The following is a 23,179-nucleotide window of genomic DNA, read 5'->3' on the forward strand; positions in this document are numbered from 1 at the left end:
TGTTTTTGAACGCCAGTTGGGAAATTTATTTCTAGTTCAGATATTTTACCTTGGCCACTCGTATCCCTAGGTTGGATGCAAAATTCAATGTTTTTGATAAACAGAAAAGCCATTATTTTGAGAGATTTTAATGATTTGATTTTAAAAAAGGGTAAGCAGATATTTATTTTCTGGGTGGAAAGTTTAGTTATGCTTAATTAAAAACTAATCAGGACATTCCATTTTTATAAAGTTTTATGTTAGGATATACATGTTTCCTTTTATATTTTTCTTTCAAATATATGTTTTATTAAGAGAAGTAACTTGTGTATTGTCTATTACATGTATCATGAAAAGGGTATTGCTCCATATCTAACATTATCGTATATATGTTTTGCTATTATTGAAACTCAATTAGAAACTCTTCTCTATCTTATGTGCTTTGGTAGGTGATTGTGAATAAAGGAATTTTACTAACTTCCCTCCTGACTCTGACTGAGGAGCAGGTTCGTGCTCTCTTTGATGATACCAATGCTGAAGAAGAAGCCATTCTGGAACTAACAACGGCCTTAAGGAATTTGAATGCTTGGACGAGTAAGTTTTTACAACTTCTTAAATAAGTAACCATATTTTTTTCCTCAAGTCGATTTATTAAAATCAGAAATGAAAAAAGAAAATAACCTTTTAAGTCTTTTATTTTTATATTTTATTCCCTTCCTAAGAAAAACTTTCCATTGAATTTCCATGAATTGATAGCAAGGTCATTCATAATTGATGTGATAGAAATTATATCTAAGCTGAAGCATTTTTTTATGGATGGTCAAAAGATGACTATGGAAGGTTTTTTATTTATTTAATATCTTGTGTTTTTTAAAATTTATAGACTTAACATTTAAATCAAAATTCCATTTGTATAAAATCCTCATTAGCAATTAATGGAATCTACTTTTTTCTTTTTTTTTAATTAAAAGACAAGATAACGAACCTCTGACTAGAAACCAAGGACACACCCCTTCACTGTACAAATTCACAGATGTGGAAGATTTTTTTTATTTTAATAGCATCTTTACTTGGGCAGCTTGTCTTTGGAATTTCCTACCTGCCTCTTCAAGGTTCTATGGACAAATTTATCTTTAGTTGACCTTTGACAACTAAATATTTTCGTTTACTAGCCAACTAGAAAAGTTACTAGCCAAAACCCACATGATTTTTAGAATATGACATCTTCATTCTGTAACAAGTATGTACATCATAAATATTTTTCGGTATTTCTTTTTATAAGTGTAATTCTAAATATACAACAAATTTTATGTTGATACTTGAAGGTATAAACATTCCAATTTCTTCAGATATTTTTTTAAACAGCCTTCGTTTAAAAAAAAAAAGAAGAGTATATTGTCCTATTAAACTTTTCTTGTTTAAATAATTTAACTTTGTTCATTTTATTAAAAAAAAAAAAAAATATTGAAAAGATTTTTCACCGAGTAGTGAGCTTTGGAAGATTGTCAGTGAAAGAAATACAATCGCCAAAAGATAAGCGTTTCATTATTTCTAGTCGCCACTTTTAAATATCACTCGCAAATGCGACTGTTTCACTCACAATGTAGAGCCCTGCTCTTGTTTCCCTAACCATAACAACATGCGGAAATTTAAATGTAATGTAAACAAACATCTTGCTACCAAACCCTACACTTAATTTTCCCCTATAAATCTGGCCCCTAAAGAAATAAATTTAAAAAAATCAATTAGAAAATAATTATGAAATAAATTTAGTTTTGTCTAAGGAATGTGACTTTTTTGTAGACCATTTTTTTTTTTTACACGTTACTTCCACATCAGATGTGGCTTGCATGTTAGCCATGAAGACAGAAAATGATTTTTTTTCTATGAAACTATCATCTATGTTGATTTCGATTGGTCACTGCTTGATATCGTCTTTGACTGAGTCATTCCAAGTTTTTTTCGAGCTGTCTTTTCCTCATTTAAAATGTGTGTACATCTGTTTATCCAACATGTCCATACCACCATAGGTGGTTGCAATACAGATGGACTTTTACACTATTGCAAACTCGATGTAATTGGAGTAAACAACAGGTGACGATAACAAGCTCATAAAATTTATGTAAATCTGTCTGATTACGCAATCCCAATAAGTGATCTCATCTTGGAGCAACTTCATATGCACCCTGCTAGCTCATTTTCTTTGATCTTGTCTAGAATTCAGACCCGTTTAAAGATTGACTTGCTTATTTTCGAACCCCATCAATCAGCCGGAAAACAGTTTACCATATGTAACATGGTGTTATACTTGTCGCAGTATTAAAAAAAGCAGGAAAGAAACAAAAATCCGACTCTGCTTTTTTTTTTTTGTTTTAGCAAAAGGCATTTATTACTGTTACTTTCCAAACAATGTTTCTTGTTTCTTTTTTACTGTTCATTTCGTCTGCCATGAGATTAGCAAAACCCTGCCATCTCGATACCAGATTAAAAAGTCTTTCTCTGCCACCACATCTTACCCAGCTACACCTTTTTCTTTCTGCTCCTCACCACATGGTGCATTTTTTTCTCCTTTTCCTGCAATACAAGCTCATGCACACCTTCTAATTTGCATATGTGTTAAGACGACTGCTGTGCTTCTGCTAATATTTTCGCAAGTCAGCTATGCTACCGCTGCTGCTGATTTTCTCATGTGCTTATAGGCACTCTGTTACACATAGTTAATATAAACAGACTAGTTTAAGCTAATGATAAGCAATAATTTCCTCTTAATATATTAATTCTATCAAGACCTATGGAAATTTCACAGTTGTATTCTTTATTTGTTGTATATTGTTGCTATGCTTAAAAATATTTCCATTCTATGGACATCTGATGAAAACGCAGACCTAATGATATTAGTTACCATGTTTGTTCAAGCTGAAACATGCTTATCTGAATATTCTGATTAATGTAGTTTTGAATTTATCTCGTTATGAGAATTTATCACCAAAACCCTTGTAGGAGTTTGTGTGATATATGTATCTTCTATGGACAGACAGTGCATATGCAGACTCCACAATATCTTGTACCAATTTTGGACAAAACAGATACTACACTTTGATCCTAGACTAAGACCATGTATTGTAGTTTGAGTTTCATATTTGGTATAACAGCAACATCAGATGTAATTTCAAAAAAAAATATTTTTTGCATTGCATCTTCAGTGATACAGCGATCTCATCTTTTTTTTTTTCTTTTCTTTTTAGGGGGGGGGGGGGGGCAAGTTGATAACGGATGTACAATCATGGAATTTCCCTAGTGTATTATTATGTAGATTTTGTGGTACTTATGCAGAAAGGAAATCACATTATTTTTGGTATATTCTGAATAAGTTACGTAAACTGCTGGAACATGCCAAACAAATTTTTGTTTTTATACTGAAAATGATGACCAATGTTTAAAATGTTAGTAAACTGTTAAAAATTAAGGCAAAAAACATAATTATAATCAATATAAAAGATTTTTAAGAAGAAAACTATTTTTTTTTTTTTTTTTTTTTTTTATAAAAAGAGATGTTTAATTTACCTTTTAAAGATATGAAACAAGCTTTCACTCCAATCTGGGATTTTTCAAACAATTTCTTTTTATTAATTTTTTTTTCTCCTTAGAGATGTAAAAATCTCTCTGGGTAATCTGTTGAAAACAGTGCAAGTATGCAGCTCACATGACAAGGTTCTAAGAAATAGGATTGCATTTTTTTTGCAAAATATTATGAATGAATAGTATTTTTTTTTTTTTTTTAAAGGCCAAAATAATATAATAAAAAAAACTCATATTGTTTTGGCCTTCTTTAAAAAAATTAATATTCATTTATGATTTTTCAAAAAAAAAAAGTTCCGCCCTATTATAATTATAATCAAAAACGGTCGTCATATGGCAATTTCAATAAAAAAAGACACTTGTGGAGTTTAAAAACCATGCTGAAATAATGAAGTTATTTAGAAAGCCATTCTTAACATGGGAAGGGGGCACTTTTTCTTCTTTTTTTTCTTTTTCTTTTTTAACTATTCTGTACTTTCACCTGATAATTTAATAAGCAAAAATACTGTAAAAAAAAAAGAACTTTAAGAAAAGATTTGCCAATTGATAACTGCTGCAGTTTCATTGACTAAGTGCTTTGGCACCTTTCAGTGGTTTACGTAATCTGCCCAGAATATGCCGACGATAACGCAGTCCCTATTCTGCATAAGTACCGATTTTGTAATTGATTTCATGATTGAAGTATTTTTGCACGTTCCCACGCCTTCGTTTTCATACATAACCTGTCTTGCATTTTCTTTTTTCCCTCCAGATAAACAAATAAAGGGGATTGATATTGATGACAATGATGTAGAACTCCACTGGACCAGTTACACTGCCTCACAATCATCCGTGGGCGGTGGCAGTGGTGGCGGCAGCAATGTCAGCAGCAGTGGTGAAGGTGGGGGAGGGGGAGAGGCTTCTGGAAGTACAGCAAGTGAAGGTGGTGGTGGTGAGGGTAGCTGGAGTGGAGGGGGAGGCTCTCCAAAATATTTTCAACGTCCATCAACGTCGTCTCTTCCACCAGACAGTTTCTTTCCACCTCAACTACCCACACCTCCACAGAGTACTCCCTCGTCGCCGGCGCCTCGTATCCAGAAGGAACGACATAGGTGCACCCCTCCTCCGACACCAACTCTAGTACGAACCAAGCCAATAGGTACAAAATACCCGAGTACGCCTCCTCCCAAGAAGAAGATTCAACTGTTCCCTGATGCCACTTCGCTAAAGAAGAGTCGTTCTTGTGAATCTCAGTTGGCGAGTAGAGTAACCAATATTGACCCTGTAAGGTAAGTGAAAGTCAATTACCTGTCTTTTTTTTTCTGAAATTTTAGACATTTTTTAGAATCAAAATCATGTGATATATTTTGATCACAATTGGAATACATCAGATTTAGTAACATATGTTAATTTTTTTAAAGGATTATAGAAGTGGTGCAAAATCTGTTTGGGGAATTAATTTTACCGATTTTGATATGGGTATCCTTTTAGTTGATTATAAAGTTTCAAATTCTACATGCATCCCGAAAAAGCTATCTTGTGTATATTTATGAATCATTATTCAAATATTTCACTTTTGTACCTTTTTAAAACTATTTAATTTTCTTCATACAACATGCAATTAGATGTCCTGATCAGCCAGCAACCTAGGGCAATATTGCCACTCCAGACACCGCCAGCAGCTTTGATCATCAAACAGGATATTATTTTGTATTGTTTATAAAATTTTTCTCCTTTCTTTTCAATCAAATAAATCAAATTTAACGTTTGACCTAAAGTCGAACACATATCTGAGGAATGGAAATTTTTCCGAAATATTATACAATATGTAACTTCCATCAGACCATACTGACTCGAGTAAGAACACAATGCAATTTTAAAAGTATATAAAAAAAATGTTATAATACATATTATTCCACCATTACGTCTTAATTTGCTTCAGTTTGTATCGATCCGTTACACTTCTACATCGTAATGCCTTCTATAAATTACCTTTAAGCCACATAAAACACATTATATACATGTACATAGTGTATGTATGTATATATATATATATATATATATATATATATATATATATATATACTAGCTGTACCCGGCCACGCGTTGCTGTGGCTCAGTTTGTTAAAATGGAACACATGTGAAAGTAGAGAAAAGTTTGATTCTTTTTTTTCAAGAGAATGTACAAATTATTTTTTTTAACAGATGTTAAGAAAATAAACAGAAAAATACTTCCATCATTAATTATGCAAAAAAAAAAAAATAAAATGTTGATTTAGTGTTTCAATATGCTTATAAATTACGATAAAACTTGCTGAGTATGCACTGTTTTATGATTGTTGTAAAAATGGAACGGAAACTTAAATTTCGTTTCATTTTAATCTTTCTCAATTTTTTAATTGTGCCCACCCCCAAACGAATATAATCAAAACAGTAACATTCAACAATTGTACTTTATGCATATAAAACACAAAATATTTATTAAAAAAAAAAAAGTTAATAACGAAAGGGAAATAATTCCATTTTTAAACGAAAAAGTCAGTTTGGTATATCTTTTTGTTATTTTTTACATAAGTCCAGCCTACCATTCACATTGGAAATGTTGACATTTATAGGTTGTCGGGTACGTTTACAATGAATAAACACTCCAATCTAGTAGATGTATCAGAATTTTTGTAGGAATTTTTTACACCCCTATCACGAAACTGCGAATAAAATATAAAAATCTCGTAATTTCTCTTTTAAAAGTGGGTTGTTTATTTTCTTTATGGATTATACTTCCAAAAATAAACTATTAAAGTTGTTTTAAAAGTAATAGAAATATTTTTTTTTATTTTTTAAAAAACAGTAATGAATTTTACGAGTTCAGTATTTTTCAATTTTTAAACTTTAAAAATCTATCAAAATATTTCTATTGATTCTATTTTTACGATATTTTCAGGGTCAATTTGAAATTTTATGCTCTTTCCAATAAACCGAATATAATATTTTAGACAAACGTTTTTTTTTTTTAATTTACGCCCCCCCCCCATTTTCAAGTGTCTAGTAAAATGTAAATAATTAATTTACACACCAAAGTTTTATATATCACAAATTGAAGAGAAAAGGTCAATAAGTAATATATTCAAATTTAAAACAAAAAAAAGTAGTGTTTTTTAGAAATTTACCTGTAAAGTTCGAAGTTTAAAACCTTTTTTTTTTAACCACGTTGTTTGTTTTTTCTTTTGTTTTTTATGAAACCTTGGTCCTTGCTCCTTTAATTGAAAAAAAATTAGGGCTTGAATTACATTTTTCAAGTAGTTATAAGCTTGGAAAGACGGGGTGGAATTATTCACTATTTTTCACGAAATTTCTTACAGACCTACCAATCTACCCATGTTAAGAACGGCTTTCGGAATAGACACCCGAATACCCGAAAAGCTATAAAAGTTGACGTGTCGAATGTGGACGATGAGTTGGGCGTAATGTAAAAATGTACCAAATTTAAAAGGGAACGAAATTCAAATTTCCGTTCCATTTTTACAACCGTAAAGCAGAGCATTCTATGCAAATTTTACCTAACTTACTGTATTAATGCTATTTTTTTTAAGCAAGAAAAAAATATAGTAAATATCCAGATACGCTACTACAGAACACCGACCACTCTAATTTGTTTTTTTTTTATAGGTAAGTGAGGTCGCTGACAACGAATCTGATAGTCAAACTTGGGGCAAATTTACCGTTTGCATGGTATTTACCTCTGAACCCACAAACTTCTTTCCACCATTTTGCAGCTTCTATTTATGCTACGCGCATGCACGCTGTAGCATAAACGACGGCTTCACCAAGCAATAGCGTATCTGGATATTTACCAAAAAAAAATATTTAGGTTTGGCTATAAATTCCTAAACTCATTTCACCCTAAATAATTTAGGTGACTGAAATAGGAATCTAATTGAATCTTTAATTTCCTGAATAGTATGCGAGAATTCATTTTTCTTCGAGTTATATCGAATTCATTAATACGGACTTTAGGGGCTTTTTTCTTAATGTTACTGTAAAAATTATTTTTTATTGTTACAAATTACGATGCTTTAAAAAAAAGCAAAAATAAATTCTTGCGTTTTTTATTTACTACTGAAAACCATAACTTTAGTAAAGGTATTTTTTGTTTAAACAAAACATTTTCACTAAGAGTTAAGTAAAAAATAATTAGTTCATTATATTCTGCGATCATTATTTGAAAAATACTGCAATTTTCATTAAAATTGGTTAATTTCCTGATTTTTGGTGAATTTTTAAGTAAAGGGAGGAGTCAAAATGTGTATACACTTTGAGCGTCGGCATTCATTTTGCGACCACGTGTGGTTAATTTAAATTAAAGTTCAATCACATGGTTACATTATCAATAATCATGTAATTAAACCCATTGAAAATTTACCGATATTGTAAACACATTCTGTTTACATTAAGCCTGTAGTGTTTTTTTAGTGATGCAATGTTGTCAACTGAGATTTAAAAAACCCGCGAGATCAGGAGAAAGAAATGTCCAGAAAATCGCTAGATTTTTAATTTTTATCGTCTGAAATTTTGAAAAATATCAATCCCCCCTCCTAAAAAAAAATCCATATTTTAACTTCCTACAATAAAAAAAATTATAGATATAGTATATTCAATATATAAAATGTTCCGTGTTTTCTCACTATATGTTTCTGGAATTATATTGAAGCGGTTAGCTCCCCAGAAGGCTTACATATTTTATCAGCTAGTTTTGCCTGTTTTTTTCAGAGAGGGTATTTTTTTTTTTTTGCAGGAAACAAATCATAAACTCAAACATTTTATAATAAAAGTTAAATTGAAATATACTGCAAATTAAACATCACAATAATGGTGCAACATATTTTGAAATTAGAAAAATAAAAAACAAAAAAACTTTGTTTAGCATATTAAAAGTATTTAGGTTGGTAGATAATTAAATTCTGCTGTATTGGTATAAGTTTTTTTTTTTTTTTTTGCTGTTGTTTCTTGCTTTTTACAATTTTAGATCGTATTTTAAACTAAACTTCGGAGGTTGGAATGCCCCCCCACACACACACACACCTAAAATGTACTTGGAAAAATCGATTTTATAGTGAGATTTAAGAATGGTTAGTCGAAAAAAAGGTGAAAAACAAAACAAATAATCAATAAATAATTGTTACCAAAGGCAATAAATAAATGCTACTTTTTTTTTTACTTACATGAATGAGTTTATTTTATGTTTTAAATTATTTTCAAGCGCTTTTCTTTATTTTTTAATAATCTAATGCGGGTGTGTGGGGGCCAAATATCTCCAGATTTTCTAGAATTCCCCGCTAGATTGCAAACAAAATCTCCAGATCTAGCAGGAAAACCGCTAAATTGTAACACTGGTCACGTGACAGGAAGCGGTAATAAATAATTGTCCCTAAATAAAAAAAATGGCCTCTCGGTACAAAGAAAAACATCTATTTATCATAGAAAAATTAAGTATAATGTTATAATTAAAAAGAAATATATAAAAACACACATGGATATAGTAAACATATTATACCAAAACGTGGAAGCCATCCGTCCAGTGGTTTTTTAGACTATTAATTCCGAACGAACCAAGAGTTACATTTTTATATATATAGATATATATATATCAGTGTTTGTCCAAGGTAACTTTAAATCTGGATATGATAGACATCATCATTACTTCGTCTGGTAAGCTATTCAACGAAGCAGAAACATGAACAGAGAATGCTGTCTTTCTACTAATCAAGCAAAAATGATGATGGTTCACCTTTTGCAAGTGCCAGTGGAAATTGCAACTTGGCACAGGAGGTAAAAAAACTCAAATATATATTTAAATTCCCATTAATATTGTCTGCCAGAATCTGGCCCACTTGCATTCTTTATTACTCAACTGAGGAGTAAGAAAATGAAAATGGTAGTCAAAAAAACAATATATAACAAATAAATGTTACCAAAGGCAAGATAAGTTACTCTTCTATCTTCCTGGATAAGTTTTTTTTGTGTGTTTTAACTTATTTTAAAGTGTTTAGCTTGAAACTCAAGTAGTACTGAGTGTTAGAACAAGAAAAGTGGTTGACATGAGTGTCATCTGGGGGAGTCTTGATAATTGCTCCAGAATCAAAAATTAAACAAAATACTGGCAGAAACCTACCCAATAAATGGCCAGTGGCTATGGTGCATCTAGTACTGCTTTGAATTGTTTGGATATCTGCAGGCGAGGCTGACTATGACTTTTATCAATTTGTTTCACTGAACCATTGATGTATGTTTTCTGAACCATATCTTCACTTGCATTGTCATGTTATCATTTTGTCAATTCCACTCAAGAGTGCCTACAAATCTATATAATAAGTGAACATATAGGTGTATCAGAATTTTTGTAGGAATTTTTGACACCCCTAACACGAAACTGCGAATAAAATATAAAAAAAACTTGTAATTTCTCTTTTAAAAGTGGGTTGTTTATTTTCTTTATGGATTATACTTCCAAAATAAACTATTAAAGTTGTTTTAAAAGTAATAGAAATATTTTTTTTATTTTTTAAAAAACAGTAATGAAATTAATTGAATTTTACGAGTTCAGTATTTTTCAATTTTTAAACTTTAAAAATCTATCAAAATATTTCTATTGATTCTATTTTTATGATATTTTCAGGGTCAATTTGAAATTTTATGCTCTTTTCAGTAAAGTGAATATAATATTTTAGACAAACGTTTTTTTTTTGTTTTTTTTTTTTTAATTCACGCCCCCCCCCCATTTTAAAACGTCTATTAAAAAGTAAATAATTAATTTACTCACCAAAGTTTTATATATCACAAATTGAAGATAAAAGATCAATAAATAATGTATTCAAATTTGAAACAAAAGTGTTTAGAAATTTATCTGTAAAGTCTGAAGTTTAAAACTTTTTTTTTTTTTTTAATCACTTTTTTTTTTAATGAAACCTTGGTCCTTGCTCCTTTAATTGAAAAAAGAAATTAGGGTTTGAATTACATTTTTCGAGTAGTTATAAGCTTGGAAAGACAGGGGGTCGAATTATTTAATATTTTTCACAAAGTTTCTGACACACCTAGTGAACGTATGTGTGTCCAGTCTGATTCGCTATATGAAGAAAAAGAAGAAAGTGGGAGGAGATGAATGAATAAGGTGAAAAAAGGAAGTAGGCAGAGTAGCTGGTACTGCTTCTTTCAAAACTTGATGCTGATAAAAAAAAATTAGAATTCAGTTATTAAGCTGTCAGTGTTGGCTGTTGGTGTTTCAGATACTCAAAATTACCTAATAAATATTATTTAATGCTTGACTGATTTGCATGTAAAATGAAAGATTCCTCTTTCATTTTTGATAGGATATGTTGTGCACTCATTTTTAACGAATCTACCTTCTGTTTATTTCATTTAAACTTATGTATCTTCTAAAGAGGGGATAGACGGCTTTTGGGATAGCAACTGCATTTTTTAAACAAATCAATATGCTATTTACTGTAATTCAACTTTTAAAAGTTGAATTGAGATTTTATATAGTTCTTAGAATATTTTTTTTGTTTAGTAATAGTGTGTATATGAGAGAGAGCTTAAATTTGAGGTAGGAATAACAATAGTTTTGTCTTTTTCTTAATTGGTTTCATTATAATGATTCCGAGTAGGAATAGTGAAGCCAGCTAGTTACAAATAAAATGGTTGTCTTGCACAAAATGATTTTTTTTGCAAAATTCAAATCTGCAAAGATCTTGGCATAGTGGATAAAGTAGTTGGTAAAATTCAGTTGTAAGTTACACTCTTCTGGAGGTTGAAAGTTCAATTCTCAGTGTAGGTGATACTCAAAATCCAATTGCGATATTACTTAGGACTTTTACCCAGTCATGGATAGATTAAAGGTTTCTGTTAAAAATTCCAAGCAGATTCCCTCATTCAACAGAAAGATTTCCGACTTCGACAAGATATACCTGAAGAAGTACTGAAATTACATTCATTGAAATGCTGTGCAAATAACACTCAAGATGAGAACAATAATCTGAATAATCCAAATACAAAAATTTCAATTTGTAAAATTTATGTAAAGTTTTTTTTAGGCAGCAACCATAGCATTTTATATTATGGGCTACTTCATTGCACAACTGAGAAACATAACTAAAAACAATTTGACAAATGTTTCAATTTTGAAAGATTATTTTTTAAGGAAATTAACTGTTGAAGGATAAATGAAAATGCATATGTAGATTGTATCTTTTCCCAGACATCTTAATTACCTTTGTTTTGTTTAATACTTCTCGGTTCCTATTGAATTTTCTTCCCAAGAGGTAAAGCTAGATACATAATTGATTCTTTTTTTTTTTCTTCCTATAAAATCCAACTCCTCAAAAGGCAGGTACTATATTGTAACAAAAATAAAAAATGTTATTCTTTCTATTTTCAAATATTTAATTTCCTATAAAAATCATTGAAAATCAGACATTTTTAAGAAGCTTTCAATCATGCTTCTCAGGTGCGCCATGAAGTGTTCTGTAACGTAGAATGATCTGGTAGCAACCATTCCTTTAGCCATTTTGTTGTATGAGATTGAAACAGAACTCATTAATATTTCATCTGCTACAACTGTGAACTTGTAGTGAAATGGATAAGATACTAAATAAAATTTAGTTCTACTAAGTGACACTCCTCTGAAGCTTTAATCCTCATTATGGATAATGCAATTGTGAATTATATAAGACTTCTATCCGTTCATGGTTAGTGGAATGAGAGCATGCTACCCCATAGAGGAATTCCATGCAGATTCCAATAGAAAGATTTGCAAGTTTGACAGAATATACCTAAAGAAGGTTGGAGATTACATCAATCGAAACATTATGAGAATATCACTCAAGAGTAGAACAATAGCTCAAATTATCCAAATAAGGCAAAATTGTTAAGTTTTTGTGAAATTATCAAATATGGCAAAGAAGTTTTTATGGCTGTGTTATGTTTTCACCTATGAGTGATCAATAAACCAAATAAAATTATTTCTGTTATACATGTGTGCACAGGCTGTCCACATGAAGGTCCTTTCATTCTCTTCATCATCACTTGTTTCTTTTCACGTTTTATGAGTAGCTGCGCCATCTAGTGGTTGTAAAGGGTCATTTGTTTAACTAAGCTGAACAAAACTTTTCATGCGTGAATGACACAAGGAAACTTTTGCTGAGTTTTCAAGATTCTGAGAGAATGGATATATGGAGGGAAAGACAGAGATTACACAATTAAAATTATTTCTGCCATAACTTAGTTTTCTAACTTGAGAGTTTAGATGTAGACGGACAGACTTAAGGTAACAGTCGGCTTAGATTATATCTATATCATTTGCGCGTCTCGTTCGCTTGACTTTCAACTAAACTAAAACTTAATTTTTCTCTTGCTCGAAAACATGACTCCTTCCTCGTATCCTGATATTTTATTTATGGCGTTTGACTTCTTCCATTGCTTCAACTTGCGTCAGCTGTTTCTGGGTACAATTCTGTTTGCAGATCGGTTATCGTGATATGCACTAAAAGTGACCCTCGCCACCTTGCCAATATTCATACTAGTTAACTTAATCGATATTTGCTGGCATAAAGTTCTTATTACATAATAGCTACATTTGAATACTATATTGTTGATCAAATCAAATTTATTTGTCAAGAAGTTGCAACACGCAACAAGCCATGTAAAGAGATGTAGATGTTTACATTCATATATGCCTTGATATGGTAGTCATCATCACAACTTCCTCTGGCAGGTTGTTCCACAGAGCAGGAGCACGGACAAAAGTGATAATGGTACATCTTTTGTGAGCGACCATAGTGACTGAAATTGGTACTGGGGTCAAAAAAAAAAAAAACTCTTTAAAAGGTAGATTGAAATTCCTCTCATTAATGTTTTATGCCAGAATTGTGTCTCTTCACATCCCTTACTGTTCAAATGAGAGCAGATCTAGTCTTAAGAGCTGTTTTTTTTTTTTGTAGGTAAGCATTGAGTTCTGTCACCATCCTGATTGCAAAATATTAAGTGCATTCCAGATGTACGATATCTTTTTGAGGATAATTATTTGTTTCTTAGATGACATACTCCAGGATGAGGTATACTAGAATTATGTATAGGGGATGAAAAATAGGTACACATGCATTTTAACTTACCAGAATTTTTTTTTTTTTTTCTTTTACAGAAGAGTTATCTTAGCAGAAAGGGAAAGCAATCCAAAATTAATGGGTTTTTTCTAATCAAACTTTTCTGGTAATTTAAAACAAGTTTAATAAAGTAATGAAGTAACACAACAGAAAACATTAAATAACAAAACATTTATTGAATTTAATTAATTTGTTAAAAATTTAGAAACAATATTTAAAAATAAATTATATTTACAATTTATGAATGAAATATATTCTCGTGTATTGCAAAATAATTATTTTCAGAATAAATTTTTTATACAACACAAATAAAATATAGTATTCAGTTTAGAATATTATGAAATGGGTGGAATGTATTTTAGATAACTTTTTTTTTCTTTGAAAATGCATGCATTTGTTTTCTTTTTTTTTCTTTGTGTTTTTTATTTTTAACAAGCACTAATTTTGGATTGCCTTCCCTTTTTACTAATATAACTCTTCTGAAAATAAGAATAAAAATACTTTTGCCAATTAAAGTATACTTGTGCTGAAAAGTGTCTGCTGTTAGGTTTAGAATGGTTGTAATTCATAGTTTTATCAGAGCTCCATAAATCTTTTTAGTGCTATTTTATTTTTTATGAGAATATCTCTAGCTTTACATGAATATATTTTGTGTGTATTTGTATTTTGCAGAATAGAGCTCTATTATCTGTCTTGTGATTGGTCCTTCTTGCAAATAGTCTAGTTGCTGAATTTCTGTGCATGGCTTTCTAACCCCGTTCATCTCAGTTAGGAAGGAAGTGGTGGGGTCAGTGGCTACTGGCACAACAAAATGCAAGCTCAACTGTATAACAATGGAGATAGAAAGATAGAGAGCAAAGATATTAGTCGGAGACTTATAATTAATATCTTCAGAAATTGAACGACCCGCTGGGAAAATAATTAACATTTTTGGAACCCCTAAATGTGTCCCTGGGTAGCAATTTTGAAGCATGAAGTCATATTCAGACTGTTAGGCTAGCTACTGCTGCTGTGTGTGTGTGTGTGTGTGTGTGTGTGTGTGTGTGTGAAGGGTCAACTATCATGCATCAAACATTAATTATTAGTAATTACGTAATGCTTGTTGCTGTATGACATGGGATTAACAAAACCTCCTCTTAATTTGTACAGTTTCCCTATTAATCTATACAAGTTAAATTATTTTAGTGATGTATGATTTTCCTGGTAGATACTGTCACTGATTATGAAATTGACTACACAAAGTTTAAAATGGTGTGGATATATTGTACTCATATATATATATAAATATGTGTGCACTAATACTATTGGGAAAGTTATGATCCTCCACCCCACCCCAGGCTATGTGTAAAAAAGACTTGTGTTCAAACTAATCATATACATATTGATTTGCCCAGCAGATACTTTTTTTTTTTTTTTTTTTTAAATTCTTGTTCACCCCATACAAGGCATATTGCCACTTGGACATAAGTGGCTACTATTTGTGACCATGTTTACAGGGGATTATGTGAGATGAACAAAATGTCTGTTGACATTACATTTAAACTACTGTATATTAGTGCAGTCGGGGAAGCAGGAGACAGGGAGGGAATTCCAAGTCTGACAGTCTGAAAGAAGAAGCTATTAGAGTAGAAGGCTTTCTTGTATCTAGAGGCCTGTACAGTGAAGGAGAGGAAGTTTTTCTGCTAGACGGATTTGTCGGGTGTATGTATGTCAAGGGAGTACAAGTGCAATTTTGTCCAAGCGCATTCCATTAAAGTACTTCACTGACTATGAAATTGACTACACCGAGTTTAAAATACATCAGATCTATTGTGCTCAGATATGCACTAATACTGTTGGGGAAAAGTATGAACCCACAAATACACCTCCTCCCACACACACTAGCTATGTGTAAAATAGTGATTCTGTGTTCCATTAATCATATACATATTATGACTATTTACTTGCCTTCCCATGAGGGCAGGGGTAGATGCAAGGTCAGTTTTTAATGTGGGGAACACTCAGCTTCCCAAAAAGGAACACCCTGGATTGGGTCAAAAATAAAAAATTGTTTGGAGTCTAGAAGAACTTCTCCTACTCTGACTAAAGATAGAACAAATGAAGTGTAGTATCAGAACAGATACTACACTTTTAATTTATTTACAGAAAATAAAACATTTACATTTTTTTTTTAAATTAAGAACAAAGCCATAAAAAAACTTTTAGGAAATTGGGTGTTGACATCTTTGGTCTGAAGTGATAAAAATGTCTATCCTACTCCTAACTAGAATCATCTCAGTCACAACAATGCCACATTTACTCTAATTGTTAATCCTACTTAGGATAACAATAAAATTTGTTTGAAATTTTATTTTTTATAAATATATTTTATATACAGATTTTAGTGGAGAACAACAAAAATCGAAAAATTTGATTAGTAAGACCCTCCTGATCCTTTCTAAATTATAGACCACCTACTACCTTTCAGTTTGTTCAGAACTGAAAACAAGCAGGCCAATCTCTAAATGTGAGTGGAATTTAAGTGAAAGCCAAAAGAAAACAAGAGATGTGGTTTAAAGAATGGGTGGTGTCCTTTCAAGAGTAATACAATTTGGGGGAGACTAAGGACAAAAATTGAAAGTGGAGAGTTGACATCTTGGAGGAATTCTATTTGGGATGGGATCATTCATTCATTTGTTTAGCTCTGAGAGACTAAGCTTAGCCGAAGGGCTGGAGTTCATGAGGACCAGGAAATCTGTATGATGTACTCCCCGGGATGCAATGAAAATAATATATACAATGATTACTTATATATTATTATTATTATTATTATTATATAGAACAGCGTTCGCACAAGCTTGAAAAGTCCTTGAATTTTTACTTTTGTCTTGAAAAGGCCTTATTTCTACTATTACCTTGAAAAATCCTTGAAAATATGGAAAATGTTTTGAAAAAGCCTTGAAAATCGAATTGTGTTGAAATACATTATTCTTAAATTGCATAGTATTGGTGTGGATATAAGAGTTACATCCCTTTATCATGAAACTACCTTCCATGTTTTCCATAAAATAACATCGGGTAGTTTTGTGATAAGGAGATGTAACTCTTGTATCCACAATACTGGAAATTTAAAAGTAAAATAAACACAGTGTAGACCAATCTACAATGAGGAAAATAACGTTTAACTGCATTTGGTTGGTCAAATATAAGTGAGTCATGGAATGTAAATATGATTATCAATAGGCATATTGTTGTGTATGCCAAAAGGCATTTGTTTTGAGCAAAACAGGTAAAAGTGCCTTGAAATCGCACATAGCTGACACTAAACATCAAACGAACAAATGCTGTAAGTAGTTTTGTTCCGCGTTAGAACTTTATGTAAATAACTGTGACCTTTAAAACTACTTCATGAAATAAGGGGATAAATGAAAATGACTTTTCCTGTTGCAAATTAAGTTTTTTGTTTATTATATCATTGTTTATATATCAAATTTTGTTTTGAAAACTTGGATTTTATCTTGAAAAGCCTTGAAAATGGATATTGAAAATCTGTATGAACCCTGCAGAAGTATTATTCTTTATTTCATAAAGAGCATAAGACTAATTTTACCGTCTAATTTACATGTTTATTTTGCGTACAGACGCATGCATATGAATTGATTATTCTGAAAAATAGTTATTCTTTCTCTAAATGCTCACAGGACAAGTAATTTGTTAATAATAAAATTAATTCCCTGAATATAATAGTTTTGAACCGTCTTACATTTTGTTATGAAAAATTAAAATCAAGATGTATTTGCTACTAAACCTTATGTTTAGAATCCTTATTCCAATTATGGTTAAAATCCATTAAATGATTTTGATTCTAGAAAAATGCCTAAAATTTTAGATTTAAGCTTAAGAGAACTATGCTTGATTTATGTCAAATAAGCACGAAACAAATTTGATGTAAACCTAAAATATATGAATTTTTAAATAGGAATTTGTGCCCATGTTATATCCCCCAACCTTTTAAAATATTCCAAAGGAACTGAAATTTTTGGAATATTTATGTCTAATACCTATACTTAAAATTTAATCAAGATCAGAAGTGTATGAATTTTTCTCCCTCTTTACATTAAGCTGAATATATCTCACATTACCCAGTTGTGTTGTGAAATTTATAAGTTTCTGAGTTTATTCTGCACAAGCATATTTGTATATAGACATACATAATTTTAAATTGATATATTCAGAGAGTTAGAAATGTATGAAAATCATGCTTAATAATGAAATTTAGAAATTTGTTTTCTTTCAAATATGTCACTCTGTATGTTGTCCACAAAAAGAAAACAGAATATTCAATCGCCAGTAATGCCAATCTAAGTAAAACAAGTTTATAATATGAACAACTATTAAGAATGCACTTAAAAAGTTGTATTTTGTATTATTTGGGCTACTGTTCTAATTTTGGATGTTATTCTTACAATGTTTTGGCTAGTGTAACCTCCGACCTTCTTCAGGAGCATCTTGTTGAACTCTGAAATCTGTATGGTTAGAAGTCTTCAGTAATTTGTAATAGTATTTTCAGTATCACCTCGCACTGAGGATTGACACTTCAATCTTTGGAAGACTGTCACTTAAAACTAATTATTACTTAGCACTTATACCTTTAATAATAAGTTTTAAGTAACAGTCTTCTGGGGGATAGTGTCTTGGTGCGGGTGATGCTAAGAAACATTCCTATGAATTAAACGAAGGTTTCATTTGAAATTCTGTACATATTTTCAAGTTTGACAAGATTACATTAACCAAAACAAGAAAATAACATCCAAGATGAGAATAGTAGTCAGAATATTTCAAATTATAAATCCTTATCTAAAACATTTCTAACCATAAAATTGTACATTTTCAATTTATAGTTTGCATTTGCCAATCAGTTATATTTTATTTTATATATATATATATATATATATATATATATATATATATATATATATATATAGATTGTTTTTGTTTTTTTTTGTTTTTTTTTTTACAGGCAAAAAAAGAAACCTGGGAACAACAAATTGGGAGGAAGTTTTGAAATTTTAAATAATCGCCGACCTTCAACAGAGGGCTCTGAGGCTGGTGGAAATAGCCAAGGACCGTCCCCAGTTCTCTCCCCAGCAATAAGATCTCCCCCTTATAAAACAGACCAAGCCGGTTATAGAGCGAGTAAGCATTTTCTTTTTCATTATCTATTAGAAAAAAAAAAAAAAATTTCAAATGGACAGCTGTTCATTAATCGTTTTTTTTTTTCTTTCTTTTTTAAAAATTTTTTATGTGTATGTCTTTTAATGGTCTATCTAGATTAATACCTATACTTGTATAACCAACACAATTATATTCCAAGCTTGATTTCATTATTTATTTTTCCCTCGCTTACTTTCATTACTTGCTCTTTTACTTGATGCAAAGAGAAAAAGTTGGCAGTTCTGATTTTGGAGATTAAACATATCGGAAAACAGAGTATTATAATTGTAGGAAGAAGTTTATATTATATCCGTTACTCATTTAGTTGGTTCATGGAATACATTTTATATTAATTTCTTGTTCCATTTAAAAAAAAAAAAAAAATCTAATGATAATAATAACAACTGCATCTTGAACAACCAGACAAATGGTACAAGCACAAACCAGCAGCAGTACTTGAAAACAAATCACAAAATCCTATAGGGCATTAATGTACAAACAGATAAACAAATCCAAACTGAATGTCATTATAGTTAACAAGAAGGAAAAGTCCTGTCAGATCCTAGATTTTGCTGTTTCAGCAGACGACAGTGAATATCAAGGAGACAGAAGTGGAGCAAATACAGTGCTGGCCAGAGAGCTCAAAGGGATATGGAAGATAAAGAAAGTCAAGGTTACACCAATAATAGTAGGAGCACTAGGAACAATCCAGAGAAACTTTGAAAAATAAATGAGAGATTGGAATCAGAATAACTGAGAAGATACAACCAATAATAATAATGAAAATGGCTGGAGTATTAAGGAAAAACGAATGCGGAGACTAATACACATGAGCTATAGGCATCAGCCAGACATATAGAAATTGCTATAGAAGTGAAATACCATATGGAATCAAGATAACTGAAACTGTATAATTGTACGTTTATCTCCCCCCCCCCCAAAAAAAAATGTCAGCATGAACTGATGGCACACCAAATAGTCGAGGATGGTCAAGGACGATGGAAAGATTGAGGAGAGAAAGCACTAATCAGACCTCCACTGGATGAGTGCAAAGAAAACTGGGACCTTATGTAGGTTTATTGCCATCCAAATTCCAGCAAAGACCCATAGTTATTGCCAGTGAGAAATCATTGGTAAACTGCTGTTGTGATAACACAAATTAATTTTCAAGGGTTATCAAAAGAGGTGGAGAGTATTGGAAATCTGGAGACTTGTTGTCACTTTGACTCCAAGGAACACCACAGATTGTTCTCAAAAAGAAATCATTGATGGCTTGTGTGAAAACTCCTAGTGAGTAAATAATAATGATAATACTTTCACATGATCAGAGCTATTTACAGGAGATGACTCCACATTTCTACAAGTTTTGTTTGGAGAACATTATGACATCATGGGTCGTTTGACTATGTACATTGTGCCACTTCCTGCATGAACTCAATAACAAATATGAATATTCCAAGTACAAGATTGGTTGGAAAACCAATGAAAACATGACTTTGCATTCAAAGTAATTTGACGACATTCAACATGATTGGTATCAACTTTATAGATCAAATGGCATCAAAAGCAGGAGTGAGACATTGTTGGGCATTGCCCACCCCGGAATCCAGGATACTGGCAGCACCTTAAATACCAAAACTGGATAGATTCTCTGCCAAGAGATAGATTGGACTATTATTATGGTCAATGCATTTTAAGTGAGGCTTTATGGATGGAGCTCCTACTTAGGTTAAATGAAAGAAAACAATGAAAGGTTCAACTGAATTTCAGGTGTTTAAGGATTTGAGTGAGCTTATACATAACAGAATTAAGTTTATATTTGGCAGAAATGTTTTTAAAAAAATATATACATTTTCTAATAAATCTTCACTTATAATAAATCTTCAGACTGTTAAATTGTGCCTTTGAAAGTTGGATTTAAGTGTTAGATATAGACAAATCTTTTACAGTTCTTTGATTTTTATCTGAACTTTATCGCAGTTATTTCAATCAGATGTTATGGTCAGAGGTTTGGTCTCTGCAAGACATCTATATTAAAAGGAAAAGGTTTTTAAGAATAAAGCCACAGAAATTATCAATGAAACCCTAAGAAATGCATGAGATCCAAGATGGCAAAAGTAACTTAGGGCGTTACAACATTTTAGTTCCCAAGAAGCATGAAGGTGTTTTTTTTTTTTTTTTTTTTTTTTTTTTTTATATATAAAGGAATCGCCACTTATCAAGGCCCAGAGGCCATTCGAGGATAAGGGTTAAAGAGTGTATATTTTCCATTCTATTCTAAATTTGAGACGAATAATTGGCCCACATTTCAAGATAAAAAGCTTTGATGATCAGTGACTGAAAGATGTTTACTTCCATCATCCTATTTTCTCAGTTAACATATATGTATGCATATGTAACTTTGGAAGAATTTGGAGAATATTGTAGTTTAGTTTCATCTTAGGCTTTGTTTGTTATTGCAACAGCATTTACCCTGCTCAGGTTAAGTTAGCTTCTTCCCCGACCTGCACCACATCTCGACCTATGGATGCTTGTGCATGGCTGTCTTGAGCCAGGTTGTATTGTGATTCCCCCATCAAAGGCTGTTGATCTGAGAGCTCAACTGATGGTTTCTGTCCAGATCCCCAGTTATTCACAAATATGCTTGCATCATGTTGGAAGAAATGTAGGGTCGTTTACATCATGAATTAATTCTTCATCTGGATGACAAGCAATATTTCTAAACTTTGTTGGAACAAGACAGACGGTAGAGACTTTAGATCAAGGGTCGGCAACCTGCAGGTCGCATCTGGGCCCGCGAAAGCATTTTAACTGGTCTGTGAGTGATTACCAATGATTATTTTTAACATGAGAGACGAGGCTTTTAAATTCGGCAAAAGACCAGCTGTTATCTTCCTCTGATCCACCCAGCAGAATTTGAATAGTATGACTACAAAAACATGATCAAAACCTAAGTTACCTCCATTTCTGCATAAAATATAAAAAAAAAAAAATGACCATAAAACACAAACTGAGGGGCAATTTGACAAACTGACGACACATTAGGTGGGGACAGCTTCAAAGGGACAGTTTTCTCCCAGCTTTCTATTTCATGCCTCATGAATGTGTGGATGTTACCGCATATGTACGTACATAGGTGTATATGTTTGCAACTATTTGTACTCATATGCATATGTGGTTTGTTTGTGGTACATTTTCAACTCCAACATACACGTCATAATTTCATCTCCTTCACTTTGTTGATATTTTTTATTTTCAAGTATTTTGACATTCTTTGAGAAAGCCTTATTTTTATTAGTTTTTTAATTTTAGATTTTTTTTTTTTTTTTTTTTTTTTTTTTTCAATGTTTATTTTAATTATGATTTTAAATATTTAAGTTGACAGGAGTCTGCATATGTAATTTTCCTTATTTTTTCATTAATGACCTTTGTCTGGCCCGCAATCCGTAATTATCACACAATCCGGCCAATGGAGTTAAATGAGTTGCCAATCTCTTCTTTAGATTGTTGTTTTGACAGAGAACAGCATGTTTTGTCCAATGGAGATTTACTGAGAGACATACTTCCAGAAGCTCATTGGTCTTCAGGAAACACATTCTCTCTTTTTTTATTCAACTGATTTTGCTTCAGTGAAAGAAAATTTTGAGAAATCTTCAGACAGTTGGAATTGCAAAAGACTTGTTTACTTCCTTCCAGGAAGTTAGACACAAGATCAGGCGTGATTTTTAAATATGAGCGCACTAGGATTAGTGCACTCTGGTTTACAAAAAATGCTTGAGCAACCCCTATCAACATTCCCTGTGAGGAGCGCCTCAGGCGATTAGATGTTTTGTTTTCCATCACCCCAAATTCAGCTTCAAATTCTATCCATTGGCTTGGTTAAGTATAAATATTGATGTAAACTGAGTTTTTTTTTGTTTTTTTTTAGTGATTTGCTTTCTTACTCCCCCTCTTAGGATTCTTGGTTGTTAAAGATGCCTTAGAAATTATTGTATTAGAAGTGAGTTTTAATGGAAGCAAGAGAGATAATTAAAAAATCCGATAAACTTGGGTGGTTAATCGAGGTTTGAGTAGAATTGTGTTGGTTTTATAAGAAGTATAGATATGTCAGAGAATTTTACTCTAAAAATCCTCATCTTGAATTACTCACATTGGCATTTAAGATTTTTTTTTTTTTAATTTTTTTTTTTATTACATTTTCACCCCAAACAAGGCAAATTGCCACTTTCGTGTAGGGGGCTACTATCAGGGGCAACAACTACTGGGGTACTATGTAGGGATTTGGGCAGCAAGAT

At 31.6% G+C, this 23,179-nt stretch overlaps 1 protein-coding gene across 5 annotated transcripts in view; it reads left to right on the forward strand.

Moving 5' to 3' along the window:
* The window catches only part of LOC145292325 (kinase suppressor of Ras 2-like), a 169,159-nt gene that overhangs the window by 70,832 nt on the left and 75,148 nt on the right, over window positions 1-23,179 (forward strand). For all 5 annotated transcript variants that reach the window (XM_080138660.1, XM_080138671.1, XM_080138654.1 and 2 more), the window contains exons 3-5: window positions 429-573; window positions 4,310-4,826; window positions 18,691-18,866. In XM_080138660.1, the coding sequence (XP_079994786.1) occupies window positions 429-573; window positions 4,310-4,826; window positions 18,691-18,866 (838 nt within the window). The remainder of the gene's footprint in view (window positions 1-428; window positions 574-4,309; window positions 4,827-18,690; window positions 18,867-23,179) is intronic.

Source organism: Euprymna scolopes, chromosome 2 (genome assembly GCF_053919585.1).
Source record: "Euprymna scolopes isolate OS-2025 chromosome 2, ASM5391958v1, whole genome shotgun sequence".
Lineage (NCBI taxonomy): Eukaryota > Metazoa > Mollusca > Cephalopoda > Sepiida > Sepiolidae > Euprymna > Euprymna scolopes.